General features: G+C 40.1%; 1 protein-coding gene and 1 long non-coding RNA gene across 16 annotated transcripts in view; one reads left to right on the top strand and one right to left on the bottom strand.

Moving 5' to 3' along the window:
* Positions 1–19,251, top strand: part of Fhit (fragile histidine triad diadenosine triphosphatase) — a 1,878,988-nt gene extending 1,859,737 nt beyond the window's left edge. For 14 of the 15 annotated variants that reach the window (XM_031344749.1, XM_031344785.1, XM_031344790.1 and 11 more), the window contains one exon: positions 18,946–19,249. In XM_031344749.1, the coding sequence (XP_031200609.1) occupies positions 18,946–18,988 (43 nt within the window). In that variant the 3' untranslated portion in view covers positions 18,989–19,249. Of the gene's footprint in view, positions 1–18,945 lie in introns of all 15 variants that reach the window. The other variant, XM_031344761.1, reaches the window with a different exon arrangement.
* Positions 1,441–25,799, bottom strand: part of LOC116073153 — a 229,425-nt gene continuing 205,066 nt past the window's right edge. The window contains exon 3 of the long non-coding RNA XR_004111696.1: positions 1,441–1,489. This is a non-coding gene — a long non-coding RNA (uncharacterized LOC116073153). The remainder of the gene's footprint in view (positions 1,490–25,799) is intronic.

Genomic DNA, 25,799 nt, shown 5'->3' with positions numbered 1-25,799 from the left:
CTCTTAAAATCTACCCCAGTAGCCATAGAGAGGGTCTACCTTTCACATGAACAGACTGTGGTGAGAAAGACTCAAGGGATTCATGGAAGAAATTTTGCGGAAAGAGGTGGCCTTGAAGTTCAGCTTGAGGGATTTAGTCTGGAACCCTAAGAGGAAGGACTCCCATGAATAGGAACGAAACTGTCCATCTGTCCTCCTTATTCATCCCTTAATTGATATGATCACAGCTTTGCTTTAGCATGGTACAATTAGAGATGGTGTCTCCCTTCAGACTGAAGATATTTGAGTAATGTTCATCTTTCATTTTGCCAAGAAAGATGCAATGATTTAAAAGAACCAAGAAAAGAGAATTTTTACTCTTTTTCCTAGTTCTTGTTTCTGTTGGATAGTGCATCTCCCTTCTCCCTTTGTGTTACATTTCTAGAATATGTTTTCAATTGCAAGGACATAAAGATAAACATAAACCAAGTCTCCAGGGCTTGAGAATGATAATACATAGAATCATCTGGAAGTAATCAAATATAATGTCTCATGAAATGACTTATCCAGAATACCAAGTTGGTCACTCTTTTAAGTTGTTCTAGTTGTTCATAGGACAGTCTACTCCAATATTCAAAATAGCCTTTATGTTTGGCTTAATATTTTGCTGGGATCCTACTTGGACCAAATAGTTTAGGTGAAAATATTCCTGAGGCCACTAATGGCTAAAAGTTCTTAGATGGGGGTGAGGGTAAGGGGTAGACATTTCTACCAAGCTGGATCTCTGCCCTTAAAATAAATGGCTGGTTTCACAGGTTAACTTTTCTCCCTGTGAATTTTATAACTTCATGGGCCACGAACATGAAATTATTTTCAGGAAAATATGACCCCAAAATAACTATCAGTTGCAGGCTGAAGAAATGACTCAATGGTTAGGTACACTTGCTACTTTTCCAGGGGACCTAAGTTGAGTTTCCAACAGCTCACAAACAGTTATAACTCTAGCTGCATGAGATACAGCATCCCCTTTTGGTCTCCATGGGCAGACACACACACACACACACACACACACACACACACACATACACACACACACACAGGGAGAGAGAGAGAGAGGCAGACACACACACACACACACACATACACACACACACACACAGGGAGAGAGAGAGAGAGGCAGACACACACACACACACACACACACACACACACCCCAAATCTTTAAAAACAGAGTTTTAAGCTTTTTATTTGCATCTAGTAAAATGGAAATACAGTAAAACATAGCTCTCTATCTCTGTCTCCAGAAATGAATGGCTGCACATTAATCAGCATACTTTGCTATGTTGTAAAACCTCCTCAAATAAAACTGTTCCATCACTAGGTTTTTCTTTCTCTACTTGTTTCTCTCACCTCTGACAGTCTTTTTCTTCCAGAGTATGAATTTTGTCTTCTACTGCCTCCTTCCTTTTTAGCAAAAGACAGAGAGTTCTGGAGAGCATGGGAGGTTAATCTGAAGGAAGGCAATGAAAATTCACATTAATAATCCTTGACCTCGTCACATAATAATAGCTAATGTTCATTCACTTCACCTGTTCCAATGCCTACAGTGTGCCTCAGCCGCCTCTTCAATAGTAATTGCTGCATCATTTTGACATGCACGAACATCATTCAAGTTATCACATGACTGCTCAACTTGGATTATCCATGCTAGACTCACCAGCAAAAGTAGTGCCTTCTGGTTTTAACTCTTCTCCAATGAGCTAAAATATAGCTCAGTCTATTTAGTTCTTGAGTTGTAGGTATTGGAAACTGAGTATTTTATTTATGAAATCATCCTCTGCCCCATAAGTATGGAGAGGAGAAATGGTTCAGTTGTATAACTAGTAAACTTCGACCTCAGCCCAAACATGCCTAATGCACTTTCTCCTCTTCATGGAAATTGAGACTGATACAATAAACAATTGTGTTATAAAAAATATGTCCCAGCTTGCTCCTGCCCTCTCTGAGTTCAAACTCTTGTTTTCATCACTGAGTGAATAAAGCTACTCAGGCACTCTGAGTTGAAAGTTTATAGTCCTCAGGATCATACCAAGTTTTCTTCAGTTTTGGGTTTTGTTTGCATAAAATAATAACTATACCACTTTGATCTTCTGTCAATTACATGGATAGGGAAAACACAACACACACTACCTAGAACTGTTATAAGGAGAACAAAGCAGTAAGGCCAGGAACTAGGTGACAAGGCTGCAGGTCATAGTTTTCCTGTTATTTAACATTTTGAAGATGACAAATTATCAGTGTGGTTACATCATGAGAGATTGGTTTAAATAGTTATTAAATACTAGAAGCTACAGAGGGGAGAAGTTTTTGGACTACCAAAAATACAAAGAAAAATAATTACTTGTGCTCCTCTTACTAATTGAAACCACCATTAGAGATATTATTGGAGATATCAACATAGCAAAATTTAACGTGGGCAAGAGAAAACAGGAATCCAGAGATGTGAGCCCAGCATTTGGGTTGCTCTTTCATACTGAAGGTTTGCATGACTCTTGGAGAGGAGAATAGATTTAGAGCTTGCCCATGATAGAGGGTTTACCAAGCCTCTACATGTGAGTGGGATGTCAAACATTTGGCAGTATTAATCCTTGGAGTAAGAGTAAGCTAGATATAACCCATTCGTTACATTAACTTCACCCCAACATCAAACCATTAGGACATCTGTTAGATGTCTGTCCTCAAAAGTAAATTGAAATTATTTCAAAGTTCCATTCCTTTAATTTCTTATCAGAAAAAAAGAAAAATTTTCCTTGAAGACTATAACACCAGTGTAAGATCTTAGACTATTTTTACCATTGTTTCCAAATAGAATACCCAGCATGTATGTTTGGGTGCTCATACATAAGCACACCAAAAAATGTCAGGAACCAAGTTGCCCTGCCCTGCCCCTGAATTCATATACTAAGATCCTAATTACCTTGTAGTGATGTAATGATGGTTCTTGGGCAGGTAACTAAGTTAGAATGTTATTATGATCATGTAGCCTCTATGACGGATTTAGTAGCCTTATAAGATGATTTGATTTTGATTTGCCTCTCTGTGCTCACTTGACAAGTTAACAAGAAAGAGGCTGACTTTGGACAAGAGACAGAGCATCAGATCAAGGCAGCCTTACTGTTGGACCTCTTGTCCTTCAGAATTGTGGAAAATGGATTTTCATTGTTTAAGCCTTCCAGTTCATAGTATTTTATTACAAATAAGTAACCAATCATGGTTTATATAAAAATTGTAATAATTAGATGTAGATGTTAAAATAACTGCTTACTTTGTTTACAGATTAAAAAGTGTAGGATGCTTTAGTTTAGTTTTTAATGTAGCATAAAGCTGGAATCTATTATAAAAATCACAGATGTTACAAAGGTTTTCTTTCCAGTTTCAAATCTTTTGTAGATTTTTTTTTCCCATGGTGGATAAGTGAATTCAAATTTCTGGGTATTGAAGTGGCAAAAACAATAAAAATAAATAAGTAAAATGTAATTGCTTGTGAAAATATAAAGTTCTAAGTGAAACTCCATGGCTTCAGAATGGCATTTGGCCTATATAGATACTCATTGGGAGTAATAGGATTTGGAACACGGCAACTGTTTTGAGTGGAGTAATGCTACTCTGGTGCTGTGATACCCTGTAATGTAGGCAAGGAAAGGTTTATTTTGATTAATGATTCCAGAACAATTGTGTCTATTGTGTCATAGAATACATGGCAGCAAGAGGCAGGGACAGGAATCTTGCTGATAGAATTTTCATTTCCAAACAGGCAGAAAAAGGCACTAGGAAGGACAGCCAGATCATTAACCCTCAAAGCCAGTCCCTAGTGATTTACTGCATCCACAGCCTTCCTAAATAGTGCCATCAGCTGGGGCCAAGCCTTCTAATTCTGGGGCTTTAGGGGGACATTTCTCACTCTAAGAAATTCTAATAATTCCAAGAAATGTCTATGAAATTCAAGATGCCTCTTTAAAACCAACAGTGTGATATGTTTATGGGTGAGCTAAAGTATTGAATTTTTTAATAAAATGAAAGAAAGTAGAGAAAGATAATGGAAGTGAAAGTTCTTTGTGAAAGGCACAATGATGAATCTCAGGCTTTAAATTTCTTAAGCAGTGGAATTATTTTTCTCAAATAAAATTTGCCAAAACATCTGCAAAAATCTCAGATGATGTAAGAAAGTTCTAAGTAGAATTATTATAAAACCAAACAAAAAACACAATAGCATAATGAGTAGATTTAGTGCCACATTTTTCATAAATGAGAGGGTTAGTCGACTAAACCACCAGCCATATGATATGATATGAACCATAGTAAGACAGAGAGACAAAGAAGAGAAAATAGAAGTATAATGGAAAAGTCCAATATGTATTTATTTAGAAATCTGTATAAGATCCAGAATTTTAGAGGAAATTATATTTTAGGTGATAATGCCTGAGAAACTTTCCAAACTGGAGGGAAAAGGCTGTGTGTACTGGTTCATACAAGTAATATAATCTCTAAGGATGCTGAGATAGGAGAACTATTTGATCATAGGAATTCAAAACATCTAGACAACATAGGGAGATCCTGTCTCATAATAAGAGTTACTAGGGCTGTAGCTCATTCAATGGAGTTCTGGCTGAGCATATACACAGTGAAGGCTTTGATCCTAACAAAGTATGAAACCAGGTATGGTGGTACACTCTGGTAAACCTCAACACTCTGGACAGAGAAGAAAGAGTGTCAGAAGTCCAAGGTTATCTTTAGATGCATGGTTGGTCTCACACACACACACACACACACACACACACACACACACACACACACACACACACTTGTGTGTGTGTAAAGTCCAAAAATTCAAGAATATACCTAGACCATAGTAGGGAAAGAAGGAGAATCCATATGAATATGTACCATAAAAAAATTGCAGCAAGGTATAGGAAATCTTTTAGACTTAAGAGATGTATATTTTCAAAGACAAGCACAACAATAATAACAACAAAAACAAAAAACTATGAAAATCAGTAGATCATGATATTTATGTAGCCAAGAGAAAATAACTGGAAAGCTAGAGAGTTAGATATCCACAAAGTTCATGAATTCTTCTTGAATGATACAATTTAGATCTTCAATGTTCCCTAATGCCATATTAAAGGGTTGGTCTCATTCTGGCATGTTTGGGAGGTGACAGAAAACAAAAACTGAGTATAGTAAGATGTCTTAGGTTATGCTCCTGAACATAACTATTGGATCATGGTCTTTATCTTCCATTGGCTGAAATGAAAAAGTGCCTTTAATCTAATATGCTTTCAACCCATAAGCCCAAATACAAGATGGCCAGCTGACTATGGACTAAACCTATGAGCTCAAATGAAACTTTTCTCTTTATGAGTTGGTTATCTCAGGTATTTTGTAGGAAGCTAACAATGGATGAGGATGAAGTAATTTTTTTTCTGACAAACCTGGGAGACTTTATCATCAATAGACATATTAAAGAATTACAAAGAAAAAGCAATAAAACAAAACAAAAAAGGAAACTATTCTGAGCTGAATGAATAGAGCTAAACTTGTAGACAACTAAGAAGCATTTGGAGGGTAATTTTCTTTTAATTATGAATTAATGCATTTATTGAATTAAATAACAATTGAAAGGTATTATAGAAACCATTCTGAACAGTTAGAAAACCATAAAATTATATAAAAAATAATAGACATTAACCATACAATGGCAAACATATACAATCATATAAAAAGATCAAAAAGACCAATCCTGATTCTTTGAAAAAAAATCACCACAGAAATACAATGTTAAAAATAAAAAGACAAACTCCTGTATAGTTAGTGCAGTTGCTAAAAAGAGTAAAGGAGTATATGGAGAAGCATTGGGGCAGAACAGTTGAAATCTGGGACTAAATAGTCAAGTTTCTGGTAAAATATGATTAATCCAACTTCCACAGATAAAAAAGATTATATGAATAATTTAATAATGATTAGAGAAATCAAGCTGTTTTACAGCAAATACATTGTAAGGCCCAGACAAATTTATTGGTCTAACCTGCCATGCAGGAGCGAATGAAGAATAACACTCAAATTCTGCCAGAGCAGAAATGGAAAGGAAAGAAAAATTCTGTGAGCTACCCTGAAAACAATCCAATCGGAAGTACAGAAAGAAATGGACATGCGAATGGTATATGGAAAAGATGAAGTGCTAAGTGATGCCAAATAGATGGGGGACAGACACACATGGGTTATATATTCATACAGGTATCAAGAGGACAATATTAGTGATCAGTATAACTTATGCATTGTGGTACAGTACTAAATAATGCCTTCCCTCAGATTAGTCAAAGAGAAAATGAGAGAATCAGCTCAGAAGATGTGGATTAAACTATAGATCAAAATATCATCTACATAAATACTGAAGCTTTGGAACAACTGTAAGGGAATATATTAGTAATAGTAAAGGATGTCAATCTTGGTTTGACAATGATATCAGAATGATAATTGCTGACATTTGTACTATGAAATGTACTCAATGTACCAGCACACAATAAATGAGAAGGAACAGAGATGAATAAAACTGTCATTATTTGTGGGCAATATGATGATATATCCACAAATTCCCAGTATGAGGAGCTTATTAGAATTAGTCAATAGACTTAGAAAGATCTTTCAACATAGAAATAATATACACAGTTTCAATTTCTCTATGTTCACAGTTAGAAAGGAAAATGTTTTAATTTATTTAACAGTTATATTAATGTAAAAATCATATATCTAGAAATAATGATATTCAATCTTCTAGATAAAAAGTATAAAATGTTAAGATGTGTCAAAGATGAATTAAATAAACAAAGAGACTAATTAATGATTTTATGAAAACTCAATTTTCTTTATTCACTTTTTAAATTCAATGGGATGCAAACCCAAAGTTTTATGGTTTGGTTTTGGTGAATGGTGACAAATTGACCCTAAACTCATTGTAGAAATGTACCTATATAAATCTAAACAAACAACCACCACCAACAACAAAATCCAAGGTTAAAGATATTCAGGGACTTGTTCTACAAGACATCAGGACTTAGTTAAGACAAGGTCACAGACTTAAGAAAACATGATGATATTGGCACAAATCTAAGTAGACGGACAGAACAATATAAGAAGCCAGAATGAGATGCGAGCATATCTGAACACTTGATTTATGAGAAAATGATAGCATAAGCCTCTGGGGAAAGGAAAATCTTCTCAGCAAATGGTTCCAGGAAAATTGGCTATCCACATAGAAAATTAATAAAGTGAATCCTTGCCTCACATTGTGTATAAAGGTTGTTTCCAGGTAAATTTTAACTCAGAATATACAATATAAAACAATAGAGGTTTTGAAGACAATCTAAAGATTATCTTCAGGATTTGCTATAGGGAAAAACTTTAACTAACAAGGCACCAAAAAATCTCTTTAAGTTCAGCAAGAAAAGACTAACAAATTGGACTTAAAGAGGAACTTGACCACCTTCCCCAGCCCCAAAGAAGGAAGGTTGAAGTGGCTCATTGTTAGCCATCAGCAAAATGTAGCTTAGATCAGAATGAAGTCCCAGACTTGCTTACTGAAGTTATCAAAGTTTCTGCAGACAGCCTGTAATAAGTGCTTGCAGGAATATGGAAGAACAGAACCACACAAGTCCCCAGACCAGGCAACATTCTATTCCAGCGCTTACAGACACTCACTGTGATGGTAAAATTAGAAGGTAATGCATGAAGCAGTCACTACAGTGGTCAGGCACTAAGAGTGATGTGGGAAGGGAAGGGGAGGGAAGGGGAGGGGAAGGGTAGGAAAGGGGCAATGTGAGCTGAGGAAGGTGGGTGGGGGTGGCAATGTTCCATTCCGTGGCATGGGTGGTAGGAAGATGTGCATTTCATCTTGTTTTGTATTAATTCTGTAAGCCAGATATGAGCTGTCTGCAGTTTTTCTCTCTGTGTGTATTATAGTCAAGAAAAAGAAGACTCAAAACCAATCAAATAAGTGAGAAAATAACATCAACAGCAATAAACAGGGAGGGAAACGAAGAGCTAGACTTTATTGTACTGTCTAATTGCTGGCTGGATACTCAGCTGTTGCATGTAGGTATAAGTCAGAACAAGAGAGTAATTGTTACATAGCATCTTTGCAGATGCACTCAGAACATGGAGTGCTGGCCACCCACCCGATCACCATCCTCCCTGATTTTAAGAAGCTACACTAGCAACCCCAGTATTATTTTTAAAAGTGAATAATAGAGACCACTGCGGAGAGAGTACTTTATTAGTAGTAATAATTTGTAATAATGTTATGTAAAAAGAGCTTATTATGAACAACCCATTTTAAGCACTTCATAGACTTAATCTCAAACTTCTCAGTGATGCTCTAGTTTTCCTGGACTTTCAGAAGCAGGAATGGAAGCTATTGGTAGCTGTGACTTGCCCCAGAACTCTGGAAATTCAAGATTCAGTTTATCTAACTTTGGAGCAGGTGTTTAGCCTTTACAACACAGTTGCTATGTCTTTGGAGAAACATCTGTCCCTAAAGATTTCTAGCTAACTGACAGCTGGAATTATCCAATGAAGCAGAGGAACAAGGTACAGTTTTTTCTTAATTCTTCACTAACTTCAGGAACAAAGCCAGCATTTGATGATTCCCATGCTGGAGGCTTCCTGTATGTCACTTTAGCCAACCATCACAGCCATCTGCTGGGGACATAATGCTGTCTCAAGTCTCCAATTATGAACTTGAAAACTCACACTTGATTAGATAACCAGGAATAGACCATAGCTAGTCAATATTGATGACAATCCATTAGATACTGAATTCTTGAGTCAGCAAGGACACCCAGGGGCTCCATTCAAGATCCTTCAGTTAGACAGAGGGTCTTGGAGAATCTGCCATTGTTAGAAACATTCTTAGAAAACATGTGGGAGGTCATTGAAAGATTTAATCAGCGAATAAGAATGAAATGGAACATGGCAGATGTTTCATTTGGGAACTATCAATTCCATATGACCCCAGCCCAGTCCATTAGAGAACTCCCCTTCTCACTGATGCATTAATATGGAGCCAGAAGCCTTCAACTAGGATGTTGACAACTTCAGGTTCCAAGAACTCTCCCATCAATGGAAGAAACCAGAGACAGGAGAATCCTCCACAATGATAGGAACCAAGATACCAAGAAGGGAGGTCCAGTACTGTTAAAAAGGTGCCGAGTCAATTTTCATCCAGAGGAAAATTTGACATTGGGACATGTTGCTTGTCCTAAAAGGATTCCTAGCTATATCAAGGGAATAAATTCCTATTTCCCCAGTGGTAATTTTAAATAGGAGGCTTTATAGTGCAAACTATTTGCTAAGAACTCATTTCACACCAAACACCGTAGTTATCCTTCCCCATAAGAGTTGATGGTAGCTCTGAAGGAGGAGGGTGACCACAAGAACAAGAAAATATGTATGTGCACCCTGGGAAAATCACTAGCACACTGTCTACCACAACTTTGATCTAACTGATTTCCGACTTTGAGCATACCATAAACAAGTTGACATTTTATTAGTCATATCTATCTACCTCCCTCTGCTCCCCTAAAACTCCCATTACATGCCCTCCCAGAGCCACCTCATGATCTAGAATTAGCCAATGAATTTTAATGGATATTTAATTTTTTTTCAAAGAGTGGGAGTGAGTGCATTAGATGATAGATCATGTAATAATTAAACATTAAAAGAGCTCAACAGAAGATACTTTTTTTGCCAGCAGATATCTTTAGGTCAAGGAGGTCTATAAAAACCAGCAGATCATTTGCACTCCTTTAAGACATGCAAAAAATGACATTAAATGCAATTAGATTTCCCTAAAGCTCTGCATCTTGCTGCAATGAGGCAAAATTTTGAGCTGCTGGCATTTAGAGCTGCAAATTGCTGGTGTGGTATTGCCTTAAAAAACTCAAAGCTCATGCTGGTATCCAAATCATCTTTTAATTAGAAACAATGAACCTGAGTCACAGCTCCAGGAAAGGGGAACTTTCTAGAAAGCTCTAGCCTTGTCTCTGTAGAGCTCTGAGGAATTGGCCAAACTATTCTCCCTGTATTGCTCCATCTCTTCCTGGCTTATGAAGATTTTTGGATTATCTGTTTACGCTGAGGACCATGCCTAGGGTTTACAGCTAGCTGTCCTTTCCCCCAATATTCTCATGAAAATCTTGCTTACTCTCCCTGAAGATCTGTTGTCTATTCAGGGATTTCTCAAGAGCTCATGGATGGTTAGCTTAAACTTCTTTAATGTTTTAAAAGAGGGAGATTCAATGGAATTTTGAAATAGTACAAGAATTTATAAGAAAAGCATTTTCTGAAAAAAAAAAATCTAAGAACTCCCTCATTCTGGGTAAGATTGAAATTCAGAATACTGCAATTAAAAATACCATTTCTTTATATAGACTATCATATGTAAGCTGTTAAATCTGACTCTTATAATAAATACCTTATATCCACTAGATCCTCCAAGGTCACACCATAGAAAGAGTGCATTACAACAGAAAATAAAGTTAAGATCATGATCCTTCAATAGAAAGCCAGGACATGGTCTCCCATCACCCTGAAGAGCTAACCAGGGATAGATCACATGAGTCCCATTTCATTCCCCACAGCAGTTTCTATAATGTTTTGCCTAATCTTGCTTCTTGCTGGTATAGGATCAGATCAAACACTGACCTACCCCATGGTTCAATGTTGCTTAGGCACTCTTCCTAATAGAATAGTCTCCTTTCCTTTTTCCTCCATTCTAGACGAGGCCCAAATATCTCCTGCTTAGAAATGTGTTTCCTAAGTGCCCAATCTAAGGTAATGTCCCTATTCTCTTTATTCCTTAACCCCAGTCTTCCTTGAATAAGGGAGTGGGGCCCAGTAGAAGGAAATAAGGCCTAATGCTGGTTATTAGCATAACCTAATGCTGGTTATGGTCCTGGTCTCTTTCCCTATAGATGGACTTCTAGGTTACTGAAAGTTATGTTTACTTGAACTTTTATATCCCTGAGATAGTGTTGGAGTCTTGAGGGGAAATAACCCTCGGGTCCCCAAAAGGAGGCAATCAGTTATCTCTCCTAGGATTGATACTGCTACTGTTAATACACCTACTGAGAAATCTGGGACTGGAAAGAAGTGTAAAGGTAATTGTATTTTGGTTGTTGCTTTACAGAAGAAAAAACACAGGAAGTGCAGGTGTGAAATAGTCTCTGTTCATGCGTCACCCATATTTTACTCCAGTTTTCAACCCCCAACCCTTTTTAAAAATAAGCATTTTCTTTTAAAAACTTTATGTGTGAGGATGTGACCTCAGAGGCCAGAAGTTGTTGGATGCCCTGGATCTGGAGTTATAGGTGTGGTGAACTGCCCAGTGTGTGTGTAAGGACAGAACCCAGGTCCATGGCAAGTGCAAGAACCACTCTTAACCATTGAGCTGTCTTTCTAGTCCCCTCACCCATTCAGCTTTTGATTGCAAGATGGACTCAATTGCAACTTGGACCAGTTGACTTATGAGTAATTGAGATAGATCAGAATTTCCTTGACCACTGGACCCACACTAAACATTAACCACTTCAGGTTAATCTTTTGGATTTTGTTGACATGCCCTGCTCTAAGGTAATAAGCGATTATCCATTAATCTTAAGATTTATTTGGATTAAAATCTGTACTCACAGCAAAAAATAACATAATTTCACTAACACCAGTTCTGTTAAATGATGAAGAAGAAAGGGGGTGAGTACTTTAATCCATAAGTCAGCTGAAAGTGCTGAAGCCTTTTAAACTGTGTGACGATTCTTGAGTGGGTGCCTACCCACTTCAGCAATCGTGCCTGCTATTCAGCTCCAGAGTTGTATACACTCCAGACACAAGTGCCATTAATTAAATGATATGCTTACAAGATTCTTGGAGCCATTAATTATCAAAGGTATCCTCTTCCATGCTTGGCTCTAAATGCCATTATAACAGAAGAACATGAGTTAGCTCTAAGGAATAAGCTGAAAGAAGGTCGCCGTCAAAAAGCAACATGGGAAGAAGCTGTCACAGAAAGTAAATGGCAAAGCACGAATGACTTTTAGCTTCATCTTTGCCCATTTGCAGGGTCTGAAAGTGCTTCCCATTGTAGGGAATTTCTCAAAATTAGTTCATCTCCTGCAAGATACAAGTGAATGGAAAGTAATCATTCTTTTCTTTATGACTGGGTTGCAGAGAAGTGTGATATCAGCAGAAGATTTGGAGACAAATAAAGTCTGTTCTCCATCTGCCCAGAGGAAAGAATGGTTCCTTTAGGGAAAGTCCCTGCTGAGCATGGCACAGACACAGGGAAATGGCTAGAAGCATGGTAAGCAGCCAACAGAGCCTTGGCACCAGCCCATAATATGTAACAGGAACTGTCCACACTGGGATGTGAGTCTCCAGCCTGTTCTGTTTCCTAATCCCACTACCAAGTAGACACCATTTAATTTGATGAAGAGACAACCCCAGACATACCCGAGTATATAACTCAGAGCTCCAAGCTTTCAGGTTGTTTTTCTTGAGTGTTTCCAATTCTTAGAGTTTGATTTTCAGAGTCCATGGTCACTGTCTAAGGAAAGGTGAGTGAGCCCCAGCCTTGCCAGAGAACAATTGACTCCATCCTAATTTCTGAGAGGTGCAACCCTGTGGTATACAGGGCTACATTCTAGGTTGCATTCTGTTTTCATTGATGCTGCAGACTGGGCAATGCACCCTGTTGCAGAGAAAGTTAATTAGACCCTGCACATCTTAGGAAGTGCTGTTATTAATCAGCATGTGAAACATGCTACCGAGAAGTAATTTGGAGTCTGCCAGCATGCTTGGAATTTGTCCTACTCTCTAGATTTCACACTCATGCTGCTGGGTTTCTGGTAGTGAACCTGGACTAACCCCTTCCTATCTCTCAAAGGAAATGAAATATAATTGCATTGTCTCAGAGATACTAATCAGAGAGGCTCCCTGATCCTTGCCATCTTTCCAGCAGCTTTTCCTCTACCCACTTACTTTAACGCATTGCCACCAGTGGCTTTTGTGGTATACGTTTTAAAAGGCCAGACTCTTAAGAAAAAGCTAAAGAAGAGAGGTCAGGGGGCCCTGCCCTTAAAAAATTGCTCACCATGCTTTGGTGTGAGCAGAATACACTTCTGTAGCTGCTCTGCCTGCCCCACTAGCCTGCTGAGAGGTAAGACTTTTAAAAGAAGACGATTGTTAAATAGGTTTTGTGTAAACCTCTCCAGGATGTGTCATTGTTAAATGTGGTACCCTAATTTTACCCTAGTTCTCGGCCTGGGGAGATGGGTCAGTCAGTACTTGCAATGCAAGCATGAGGGCCTGCGTTTGGATCCCCAGCATCCATAAAACTCTAGGTGTCATAGTGTACACCTGTAATCTCAGTACGGGAAGGCACAGATAGGGAAAACTGGTTGGAGACACCTGAATGGCTCACTGGACAGCCTAAATTAAGGGAGATCTCTCTCTCTCTCTCTCTCTCTCTCTCTCTCTCTCTCTCTCTCTCTCTCTCTCACACACACACACACACACACACACACACACACACACATACACACACACACACACAGCAATGATAACAAACTATTTTTTTTGTCTCAGCCCTGTTACTAATGATCCTGTATCATTAATCCCCATGGGCAAGGGTCGCTACCTGCAAAGACAGCAGTGCTCCTGTCATGTGAGTGAGGAAGACAAATCTTCTGTGTAAATTCCACCTTGAGTGGCTGAGCCATGCTACCATCTGAACACATGTTAGAATGGAAGCACAGGGAGATGGGTGAGGACCTTGTCACTATCAAGTCCAGTGATTTCTGTCCACAGGTCCACAATTTCTGCATTCTCCAGCTTAAGATCAGTCAGAAGGGGCCTGGGACAGGAACGTTTTCACCTTCCCAGGTGATCCTAATGGGCAAGCAAGTGTGACACCTATACTGTAAATAGAGGAAAGGCCAGCCAGGCTCTGCCATCCAAGCCTCCCTATACACACTATCAGAGGATTTTGCCTGTGGGCAGCCTCTACCCAGGCACACCTACAGGAGAGAGGCATGGACATGTCATCTCTGCTTTAGTTGTAGAAGAGGACTTCCTCTAGACTGAGCATAAGAGGGGTTGAAGTAGGAGAAAATAACCTCCTTGGTACACCTGGTAAAAAGACACTGCCTTCAATGTACTCAGAGGGCATGGAGAAAGGGTTTCTGGAGCTTAATGAATATACTATTAAGATCTAGAATGTCCCCTAAAGTCCTACGGGCTGGAGGCTTCATGCCCAAAGTTGGCATTATATGGAAGTGATGGAACTTAAAGAATAAAAATCCTCTGAGCTGTCGTTGGATCTCATTGGACTTTCATGAGATTCCAGTCTTTTGTTGTTGTTGTTGTTGTTATTCTTTTTGCTTTTAGTTCATCATGTGGTCTCACTACCATGAGCCAAAGCAATAGGCCCAACTGATCACAGACAGATTCTCCAAAACTTTGAGACCAAATAAACCTGTCATCTTCATACATTTCTTATCTTAGGATCCCATTATGTAAAGTGATGTAAAATGGGGCAACATGATGATAGTTTCACATTCAAAAAGTCAGTGGGGCTCTGTTCCTAGTCACAGGAGGATCCAGTGGCACCCATGACCTTACCTGTACCCACTGAATCATTAAACAGAACATGGGGAAATGTGGGTCTAGGGGAAGGATGAATGCGAACGTTTCTGTGGTCTTTCCTGAAAACTTTGATGCTGATATTCTATGGGGCCTTTTAATTTCTCTTCTAAATTCAAAGCTCTCTTCTCCAAATATCTCTCCTACTATACAGAGCATTGGAAACTCCCTTCTGAAGAATGTGTGCCTGACAGAATAATGCCATTTCCCCTGTCATTTCTTAAGCATATTCTAGAGAGAGAGGACAGTTAACCTGCCACTCTGTCTATTAAGAACCTAGACAGAACTGAAAATTGGGGTTGGGCACGAATGGCTGCCGAGATCCCTGATTGTAGAAGCTCATGTATCCAGGCCTGCTCACCTGATTCCTTGTGTTCACTGTACTGGCCTCACTCTATAAAAAGTATTTTCCAAGTGGGCTGGAAGCCTGTCAGGGATTGAACCATTCACTTCCTCAATCCGTCCTGGGAGCCCTGTTTAGTTGTCAGTAAATCCTTTTATTGACATCCCTGGGTAAAATTAAAAGCTCTACTGTCAGTGGTAGCTGTGACATGGGAGGAAACTGAAGACCTAAAGATGAGCGTGCTGTGTTAGGTCCATTAAAACATGGGGAGATGGGCATGCCACCAGCTGCACTCTGCATTGTAGAGGCATAGTTTCCATGGGATACTGAGTGCTGACTCTTTAGTGCCTGGAAAGATGGCAGAAATCATGGTCATAGTGGTGGACCTGCCATGAGGGAGCATTGCAAACCCCAGGCACATTTATGGGTGTTTTGTGCAGACTTTTCAGCCCCTAGTCAGTGTGCTTACCTCGCTCCCCTGCACAGGCACATCTCTCCTCAAATCCTCCAAACCTACCTAGTGTTTTGAGCATGAAAGGTAGACACTGCTTCCCAGGATGCTAAAGACCAGCTATGGAAATGAAACTACCGTAGACAGAGCATTAGGAAGTCTGATGGCTATGTGGGTGCTAAGGCTGTGTGAAAGATGTGTTATAGAAGTAGTGAGAGTGGGCTGACAGAGGGTCCTGTGTAGAAAGAGCACACTCAGGTTACAGAGCTGGAATTAAGAAAGACAGGTGGTGGAAGTAACATGGGCTACTATGTCCAAAAATAAAACTGATAGAAGCTTGTAGGACATAAATCTGCCATAGACAGGCAAGGTAGAAGAAGAGAGAGGGCACATTCATTTTCAGGCCAGCACAGGTGCCTCTGACTCAAAGTTAATAATGCTTCAAGGATGAAGTCTATGATGAATGGTTAGAAGATGACCCACATCTCCAGACAAGGCAAGCAGTGCTAGGAACACCAGCAGATAGTCTCAGGGTCATGTGAGAATAGGACAGGACCCATCTCTGGAGGATACTTTGACTAGCTCAAATATTCCGCACTCTCACCTTCTCTATGGTACAACCCTGCGTTCTCTCAGAGGAGAGAACTCTGGTCCAGGTTAGGCATGACTCTGTCTCTGTGTCAGGATGATTACACAGACCTGTGTCACCCTGTGTTCTCTGATTTTGTACCAACTTTCAGAAAATGGGTTTCTAGACTCACAAAAATTCTCCATATGCCAAAGGCCGATGTTTATATCCTCACGAAGGTGAGTTTTAATGGATCTCAAGTCAAGATAGACTTAAATAAAGCCCTTGAAATAAACAGAGAGCTATCTCTTCATATTCCAGTATCCCAGGTCAGCATCTTCTGTGCAGAACTCAAACCCACAAATGGCAAGCCAGACATAGAAAGCAAATCAATTCTCTTTTGGAATTTCTTGAAAACACGGAGGAAAGGGTTGGAGCCATGAGTCAGAAGTTGTGAGCACTTGCTGCTCTTCTAGAGGACCTACATCAGCTACTCAAAACTGCCTGCAACTCCAAATCCACAGGACCCAGTGCTATTTTCTGACCTCTTCAGGCACTTGCACACACATGCAACATATAGTTACATAAACACATACATATACATAAATAAAAAGGTTTAAGAATAGAAATACCAGAGAAGTCTGTGACTTGTGACAGTGTTTCTCAGAATCTTTTCATTTATCACAGGCATAGTAGTTACTGGTCAATTCTATTAGCATCTTTCCCCAAGTCTTCCCCAGATTTTTATCAGATACAACTCATAAAGTCTTCCCATTTCTCCCTCTGCTCCCAGCTGTGGGATGCTGCCTTCCCAGTTGCTGACCACACCCATTTTCTGAGGCCAGTTAATGAGGTTTAGATGGGTTAAAGCTGCAACAAAGGCATGAACAGAGCTATGAAATGTATTTCCATGGTTACTTGGACTTACATCTAAACCACCACACTAAACCATCAAGAAATTTTCTCATTTTCTTGCTAGATATGATACAACAAGGAGGAGAAGTCTAATCATCTTGGTAGAAATGTTTAAGGTCTGGAACATGTCCTTAGGATATCTGTTCCATTATGCTTCCAGCATGTAAATCTGATTCTGCCAAGCTGGCACAACCACTCTGGAAAACAGTTCGGCGGTTCCTCCAGAAATTGGACATAGTACTACCAGAGGACCTAGCTATACCACTCCTGGGCATATACCCAGAAGATGCTCCAACATGTAATAAGGACACATGCTCCACTATTTTCATAGCAGCCTTATTTATAATAGTCAGAAACTGGAAACAACACAGATTTCCCTCAACAGAGGAATGGATACAGAAAATGTGGTACATCTACACAATGGAGTACTACTCAGCTATTAAAAACAAGGAATTTATGAAATTCTTAGGGAAATGGATAGACCTGGAGAATATCATCCTGAGTGAGGTAACCCAATCACAAAAGAACACACATGGTATGCATTTTCTCATAAGTGGATTTAGCCTAGAAGATCAGAATACACAAAGTACAAACTACAAACCATAAGAAACTCAAGAAGAAGAAAGACCAAAGTGTGGATACTTTGTTCCTTCTTAAAAGGAGGAACAAAATACCCATGGAAGGAGTTGTAAAGACTAACTATGGAGCAGAGACTAAAGGAAGGGCAATTCAGAGACTGCTCCACCTGGGAATCCTTCCCATATTCAATCATCAAATCTAGACACTATTGTGGATGCCAGCAAGTGCTGGATGACAGGAACCTGATATAGCTGTTTCCGGAGAGGCTCTGACAGTATTCGACTAATACAGAAGTAGATGCTCACAGCCATCCATTGTACTGAGTACATGGTCCCCAATGAAGGATCTTTAGAAAGGACCCAAGGAGCTGAAGGGTTTGCAGCCCCTTAGGATGAACAACAATATGAATTAACTAGTACCCTCAAAGCTCCCAGGGACTAAAACTCCAACCAAAGAGTACACATGGGGGGACTCATGGCTCCAGCAGCATGCATATAGCAGAGGATGGCCAAGTCAGTCATCAGTGGGAGGAGAGGCCCTTGGCCCTGTGAAGGTTCTGTGCCCCAGTGTAGGGGAATGCCAAGGCCAGTAAGCAGGAGGGAGTGGGGTGGTGAGCAGGGGGAAGGTGGAGGGAACAGGGGATTGTTTTAGTTTTTGTTTCTTTTCTTTTTCTTTTTTTCTTTTTGGAGGGGAACCTGAGAAAGGAGATATTATAAATAAAGAAAACATCTACTAATAATAAAAAAAAAAAAGCTGATTCTGCCAGACATACAGAGCTTTAATGAGTCCCTAAATCCAGGTGCCAATGTCTTCAGTTACAGCCAAAGCTTGTTTTGAAATAGATTTCTGGCCCTCTCCATAGACCTGCTGAATGAGAATATGTGGAACAGAGTCCAGAAATCTGTGTTCTTAAGCTCAGCAAAGAGTTTAGACAACAGTAATGTTTGGCATGTTCTCCTTATATAGCATATACAGACTGAATTGGTTTGCTATGTACATAAGCAAATAGCTTTGAACACATCATCACATCAAATTTGAACACATCAAATAGCTTTTTTCCACATCAGCTTTGAATTGCTGATGTGGAATCTTAAGAGTCCTTACAGCTGACCTTTGGTAATGTGGCTGATGGGCAAGAGACAAAAAAAGTACATGGACCCAGAGAATAAGTCTAGGCATCAAAAGGTTGGGAACCATTTATTGCACACGCTTGCCCACACCTTAATATCATCTCCCATAAAATGTTAATGGCAATCCAACAGATTAACAGCAAACAAACTTTTATTTTGTTTATTGCTATTCCTCAGAAGAAATGCTACTGATTCTAACTAAATATCTATTTTTATGTTTTGTCATTTCCAGGCATGAGAGGAACTCAAATGATTCCCGAGGCATAAGAAAATAGACCTCATTCTTCTGGACTCTGAGACATTAGAAATGAAGCTAACCACCCTTTATTACACCCCACAATCCTGTAGCCTATGCTAAGAATTTTATTGCATGTGTTGAAACCACTGGCATTATGCTTCCATCATAATGACAGACAGGTTAGCTTCACAAACAGTAGCATTGACAGCCTGCCATAGTTCCTCTGTTATGTACTTAGAATAGTAACATTTCCAAACTGTCCCTTATCCTGGATGAAAATAAAGTGGTTTGCAAAATATTTATCTGATGCTGTGGATAACTTAAACATTGATATTTTGGGGCCCCCAAACAGCATAAATGAGGATGTTGCTTTTGGGGGCTAGTGTGTTTGCTGTGACCCAAAGGTTGGTTATAGTAGAGAGGAGATTGGGAGCATATCATTGGGTAGGAAAGATAACAGCATAAGAACCTTTCCTTGGTCAAATTTTCCTGCCACTGATGCAGAAAGGTGAAATTGAAGAAGTACAAGATGGCCAGGGTAGCTGTGAGAAACAAGGGAACACAATGTACTGCTCAGATTGCTGCATTGATTTGTGGTTTTGATAATTTCCTTTTATTTATTTATTTATTTACTTATTTATTTATCTATTTATTTAGTGTGTGTGCACATGCACACATACATATGCACATCTATGTGTGTGCATGCCTATTTGCCTTGGCATACTTGTGGAGGTCAGAGAACATCTTTCAGGAGTTAGCTCTTCTACTATGTGTGCCCTGGGAATGAAATTTTGGTTCACGGACTTACAGATAACACTTTTACCTGATGAGCCATTTTGTCAACCCTCTACTGTATTCTTTTAAGATAGGGTCATCCTGAAACCTGGGACTCACTGATTATGTTAGGCAGGACAGCCAGCAAACCCCAGGGATCCACCTGTCTCTACCTCTCCAAGTACTTGAATTATAGGCACAGATTATCATGCCCCACTTTTTACATGGGATCAAACTCAAATCTTCATGCTGATGTAGTAGGCACTTTACTGATGGAGCTATTTCCAGCCCCACCTGCAGTAATGGGCAGGTAAGAGAAAGGATCAGAGAAAGCTCTATCTAGAAAATGCGCTCTTCTCCATCTTGCTACATTCTTTAAGGAAGGAGTGATGGCAAAGGCTCTTTGCTCCAAAGTGTCATAGAGGGGGGTTAGAGTTTGCACAGGGAAATGGTAGCATGGAAACACATGTCTGAAAACCATGTTTTTCTTTTCAACACAAATCCTCTTTGAGACATCCTTTGGCTTATTGGCCACTCCCAGCCTGTACCATCACCTGCATGTGGTGCTTCAGTGTCTTGTAACTGCAGAACATAGGTGGCTTACACCTATCAATTTTTTTCTCATATAATTTGAAACAATATTAGCCCCTACTCTGGCTATAGGTGAAGGCCTGCTCCATGCCAGTCTTCTGCTGCTGCGGGGCTGCTGCTGCTGCTGCTGCTGCTGCTGCTGCAGGGCTGCTGCGGGGCTACTGCGGGGCTGCTGCTGCTGCTGCTGCTGCTGCTGCTGCTGCTGCTGCTGCTTGAGCTCATGGTCAGTCTTCCTCTCATATTTTTCTCCTTTCTCCCTGCATGTGTGTGGCTTAGAACACATCTCTTGGATTTATAGCCACATGGCTATTCTAGTGCCATCATAAGAATACCTTTGCTTACTTCCATGTACTAAGGCTCCATAAGGATACATTCACTGGTTTCAAAAATTTGAAAGGGACTTACCTTTGAAAAGCCCACACTATTCAACCTACTATTTACGCTGGACTGCCTCTGCTCTTGTATAACAGACTGGGTATGACTCAATGTACCTTGTTTAAAATCTTATTCTATGACTTTCCCAAGGGAGTGAGTAGCCATTAACTATGACTAGCAGTGCTTCTTGACTGGGAAGCTCTTTAGTCCTCAAGCCTAAACTATGTAGCTCCTCTCTGATCTAGAAGGTAGAAGCTTTGTGATCTGGACAGGATGGGCTCAGTGAATACAATGCCAAGGAATGAAAGGGAATGAGAAGATGGCCAGATATCCCCCCTGCTGTGTGTTTGCTTGTTGGTCTGTCAAACAAAAGCCTTCAAAACAGCCCTTCTTCTACCATGGAGCTTAAATGCCTCCCTCTTTGGCTTTTGTATCAAAAGGACCTGAAAGCTTGTTCCTTGCCTCCACCCTTAATTTCCTTCTACACCCACTGATGCTGAAGCACTCGTGAGTAAGCACTTAGTCACAGGCAACAATTAGCTGAATCATCCTGCAAGTAGTGGTTTGGTTTTCCATGCTGTCTGTGCTACCAAGACCCTGCAAAGTTCTTACTTTGCCTCTGCCTTTTCCAAGAGTGTCCCACCTCAGTCTTTGCCCAATTCTGGGACCATTGTGAAACTGCATTTTTATACTCCACCTGACCCCCAAATCCATACATTGAAACAGTGTGGAAGAATTAGGCTGAGGCGGTGCCTTTGGGAAGGGATTACATCAGGAAGGCACAGTCTCTTTCAGAGAATACCCATAGGGCTGCCTACCCCCTTCCTGCCCTGTGAGTACACAGTGCCATCTATGATCAGAAAGTGTGACTTCGTTGAACATACAATCTTTGAGCACCTTGAACTCTGTGCCTTCAGAACTATGAGACAGGAATGTGTGTAGTTTAGGAGCTACCTAAACACATTGGCTGTGTTTTGTTCCCAGTAGTGCCAATGGCCTATGAACTACAAAGATAAGGGAACTGAAAAGATCAAGCAAGAATGTAGATAGCACACTAGGCTTTTGGGAGATGTTCTGGAATCTGCTCTTGTCCATCATATCCTTCCTCCTTCCTTGTCTGAATGATCATATGATAAACACTGCTTTCAGAACATCCTCATAGCAGGCATTAGTCTAGAAATTGTCAAAACATTAGTGCAAACAATCTTCACAAAAAGACAACCAATCATCTTCCTTTCTCTCTACAGTGTATTTAGCATCTACCAGGTACATCAAACTATGAGGTACATTGTTTATAGCAGTAGGCAAAACCATCCACAAGAACGTACTATTCTCTTTTTATAGATAAAGGAGCTGAGGCTTGGAGACTTTGTGACTTGCTTTAATTACATGATAAGAATGCATGATCCTCTTGAGAAGCTATCCTCTTTCCCCTAAACTAAACTGTTTCTCAGAATGGAGAAGGAGAGGATACTGGATATGTCCCACAGGAGACTTCTTCACTTTTCTCCATTGGCTAGGCTCAATAAGCTTACCTAGGTTCTCCGTTAGAAGTTAACTCAATTTGGGGTTACCAAGACTCATTTTTTTTGTCAGTATAATGAACATCCACACTCAGCATATCGTTCTTGTGGGAATCTTCTGAAAACTATAAGGATTTTCCTGGATTGCTCCCCAATTTTTCTCCAGACTTCTAGTATTATGGTAATATTCAAAGAACTCTGAGCCTCTTTATGATTTTCCTTCCTGCCTCTCTCTGAGAGAGATTTGTCCTTCTCTCCTCTTCTTATTTTCTTCTCTTTGCCAGAAAAGCTAGATCACAAAAACAAGTTTGTGAGCTAGAGATGCATCATGAAAACTGTGACTCTCAAACTTCAGCCTCAATCTGCATCATCAAGAGTACTTGTCAAAACTCCAGAGTTTGGAGTTAGAAGGATGAGTCAGCTGGTAAAGTATTAGGGTTTGAGTCCTGGAATTCACATTAAAAAGCCAGGCATGTTAGCACCCATTTACAATGCAGATACTAAAGAGGCAGAGATAGGCTTATCTGCTAGCCAGCTAGCCTTAAGGAGCAAGCCCTGGGTCTCAGTGAAAGACCCTGTTCTACAAAACAAGGTGGATCATGAGACGGCTAATCTTGGTTGTGAACTTGAAGAAACTGAGAAGAGGGAATCTCAATTTAAGACTTGCGTTCATCAGATTGTTCTGTGGGGATTTTCTTGACTATGAATGGATATAGGCTAGGCCAGCTCACTGTGAACACTGTACACAGTAGGTAAGTGGTCCTGGGCTATCATCTAGAACAGTGGTGGCACACAAGCCTGGAATCAGGCCACCAAGCAATATTTCTCCATTTTCTTTCTTCAGTTTCTACTTCCTACCTTCAGTTCCTGCCTTGGCTTCTCTCAATAATAGATCATGACCTGGAAGTATGAGATGAAATAAACCCTTTCCTCCCCAAGATGCTTTTGATTAGTGTTTTATTACAGCAACAGAAAGCAAAGGAATGCAGATGGGAACAAAGCAGAACACCAGATACTGACCCTGTTAAACAAGATAACAAAGACCTGACACCAAGCCATTCCCTTTAGCTGTCGAAGCACAATTCCAGGCCAGAGACTGCATCATTTTGATGCTGGTTCTAGTAGGTCAGAACCCATATTTTGAAAACCACTAGTGTGAATTGATTCCTGCCCCACCAAAACAAGTCAGATCTGCTCAGTGCAGAATTCAGGTCCTGCATTTAACATATTTTAGACTGGAGGCAATGAGCTGTAAGTTAAATCCAATCAGGCCACTGGAGCATCTTTAGTAGGGTTTTTAGAGTTATCTAACAGCACAGAAAGTCTTCTTCTCTGAGCTAATTAAGTGATTAGCTTAGATCGATAGAAGATAAACGAGGACAGGAAAGTGGGATAGCCATAGCTCATGACTAGTTTTAAAAGGATGGTCATGACTTCAGCCGAAATAAGGAACATTGGTTAAAGATAGACCTAACTACTGAAGACTGATGTACCTCAATTGAAAGGGAAGAATTTACCCGCACTACCAATGGATTATGTTACTTAAAACAACTGTTATGCATAGCCTACTCAAATGGGCTTGCCTGAACTTGGAACTTCATCATAAGGTAGGAGTGCAGTTCTGAACAAATGATATTCAGATTTTCTCTAGTGGCTGTGGCCAGTAAGCACCCATAATGAATCCAGGCCTGAACAGAGGCAGGGACAGGTATCTATACAGAAATCCCCATCTGTGACATAGATGACTTGCAGCATAGAAATCCTGGTCAGAGAATGGTTGGGAGTTGAAATGTATGCCTCATCTATCATGTCGAAGTAACCTTTAGAGTCAGATAGGACCAGCCTGATTTTACAAGAAAAACGAAATTGAGAAAAGGTTACCTATGGTGGTAGTGATGATGTTGACATAATAAGAGTACCTAATAATTATTGAGTGCTTATCATGAATTATGTTTTTGGCATTTCCCCCACCTTCAAACTGCCCTAAAGGGTCTGTTATTAGCCCATTTTACAGATAAGAAAATACAACACAAAGGATGTACTGCTTGACCGTAAGACCCAGTGGAGAGAAGTCAGAACTTAGATTTGAGTCAAGGTACTATGGATTTAGAATCCATAATAACCTCTACTTGGTGGCCAAGCCAACCCAGCTAGATTAAGATATAAAATCTATTTCCATGCTACCTACCTGACTTAGGGTTTTATTGATGTGAAGAGATACCATAACCATACAATCCTTATAAAGGAAAATATTTAATTAGGGCTGGCTTACAATTCAGAGGTTTAGCCTATTATCATCATGGCAGGAAATATGACAGCATGTAGACATGGTACTGGAGATGGAGCTGAGAGTTCTACTTCTTGATGCATAGGCAGCAAAGAGAGACTATGTGCCACACTGGGCACAGCTTAAGCATAGAAGTCTACAAAGCCTGCCCCCACAGTGACATACTTTCAACAAGGCCACACCTGATCCAAGAAGGCTATACCTCTTAATAGTTCTAAGGACCAAGCACTCAGACACATGAGTCTATTGGGACCATACCTATTTAAACCACCAAACTGTTTTGCCTGGAGAAAGAACAGATGGTCCCTTCTCATACAACACTGAAGTCTAAAGTTCCTTGGCACTGTCTGCAGAGCTGGGCTTTGTATATTCAAGAGACTCATGAGCCAACACACCCAGCTATCGGGCTTCATGGAAGGTTGAGCCACTTTGGAACTCTCGTGTAATTTGAGGAACCCATAATGCAAGTAATTACAGTGTCGGGGCAGCAGAGATATCTGTGAGTACATTGTGGGTAATTCCCACAAGCTTCTTTCTCTACTGTGTATATTCATGCCCCAACTACATCACACCTCTGTTTACTCACTAAGTTTCTCTTATACAATTCTCATTCTTACTTATATTTTCTCAGATGCAAGGAGAGTTCCAGTTACTTCAGTAAATGGAAAAGTAAGATCCCTTGCCATAAATGGAAGCTAACAATGAAGATGAATCTCGTGAAATATAGAAAATAGAGCTTATTAAATTCTAGGGAGGGACTGGTGCCTGCTGAGAGTCCTGCTCACTGAACTGCCTTTTCACTTTATAATAAAGGGACATTAACAAGAGTCAGAGAGGTGTTAAAATGCTCTCTCCCACAACCCTGCTCCTTGAGGACTTGACAAGCATCAGGGAATAGCTCTGCAGTCGGATCTGGTAAGTTTTTACATGTTTTGTTCACAGGACCTTGTGAAAAACACATTCCTCCCCAGGTCTGAAGAGCCATGCCTCCTACTGGGTGTAACACCGACCAGACAATATGTGGGCTGTCATGATCCACAAAATCTCCTGGAACCATGGTAAGCTGCCTCCTCCACTACTCATGAACAGACACATCTGGAAAGAAAGAGATGGTGTGACATTCAGGTGCCTCAGAGAAACAGACTTGAGTCGAGGCCAGAAAGTAATTACAGTGTCGGGGCAGCAGAGGGGACTTCTCTCTCATCACTCTGAAGAGAAAGGCCTTGAAAGCACCTTTCTCCTATCCTATCCCCTCCCATTTTGTTGCAAGACTAAATAAGCAGGGAAAAGCAGTTATG

Source organism: Mastomys coucha, unplaced genomic scaffold (genome assembly GCF_008632895.1).
Source record: "Mastomys coucha isolate ucsf_1 unplaced genomic scaffold, UCSF_Mcou_1 pScaffold10, whole genome shotgun sequence".
In the NCBI taxonomy this organism is placed as follows: domain Eukaryota; kingdom Metazoa; phylum Chordata; class Mammalia; order Rodentia; family Muridae; genus Mastomys; species Mastomys coucha.
The sequence above is the reverse complement of the archived record's forward strand: the minus strand, read 5'-3'. Positions and strand labels throughout refer to the sequence as shown.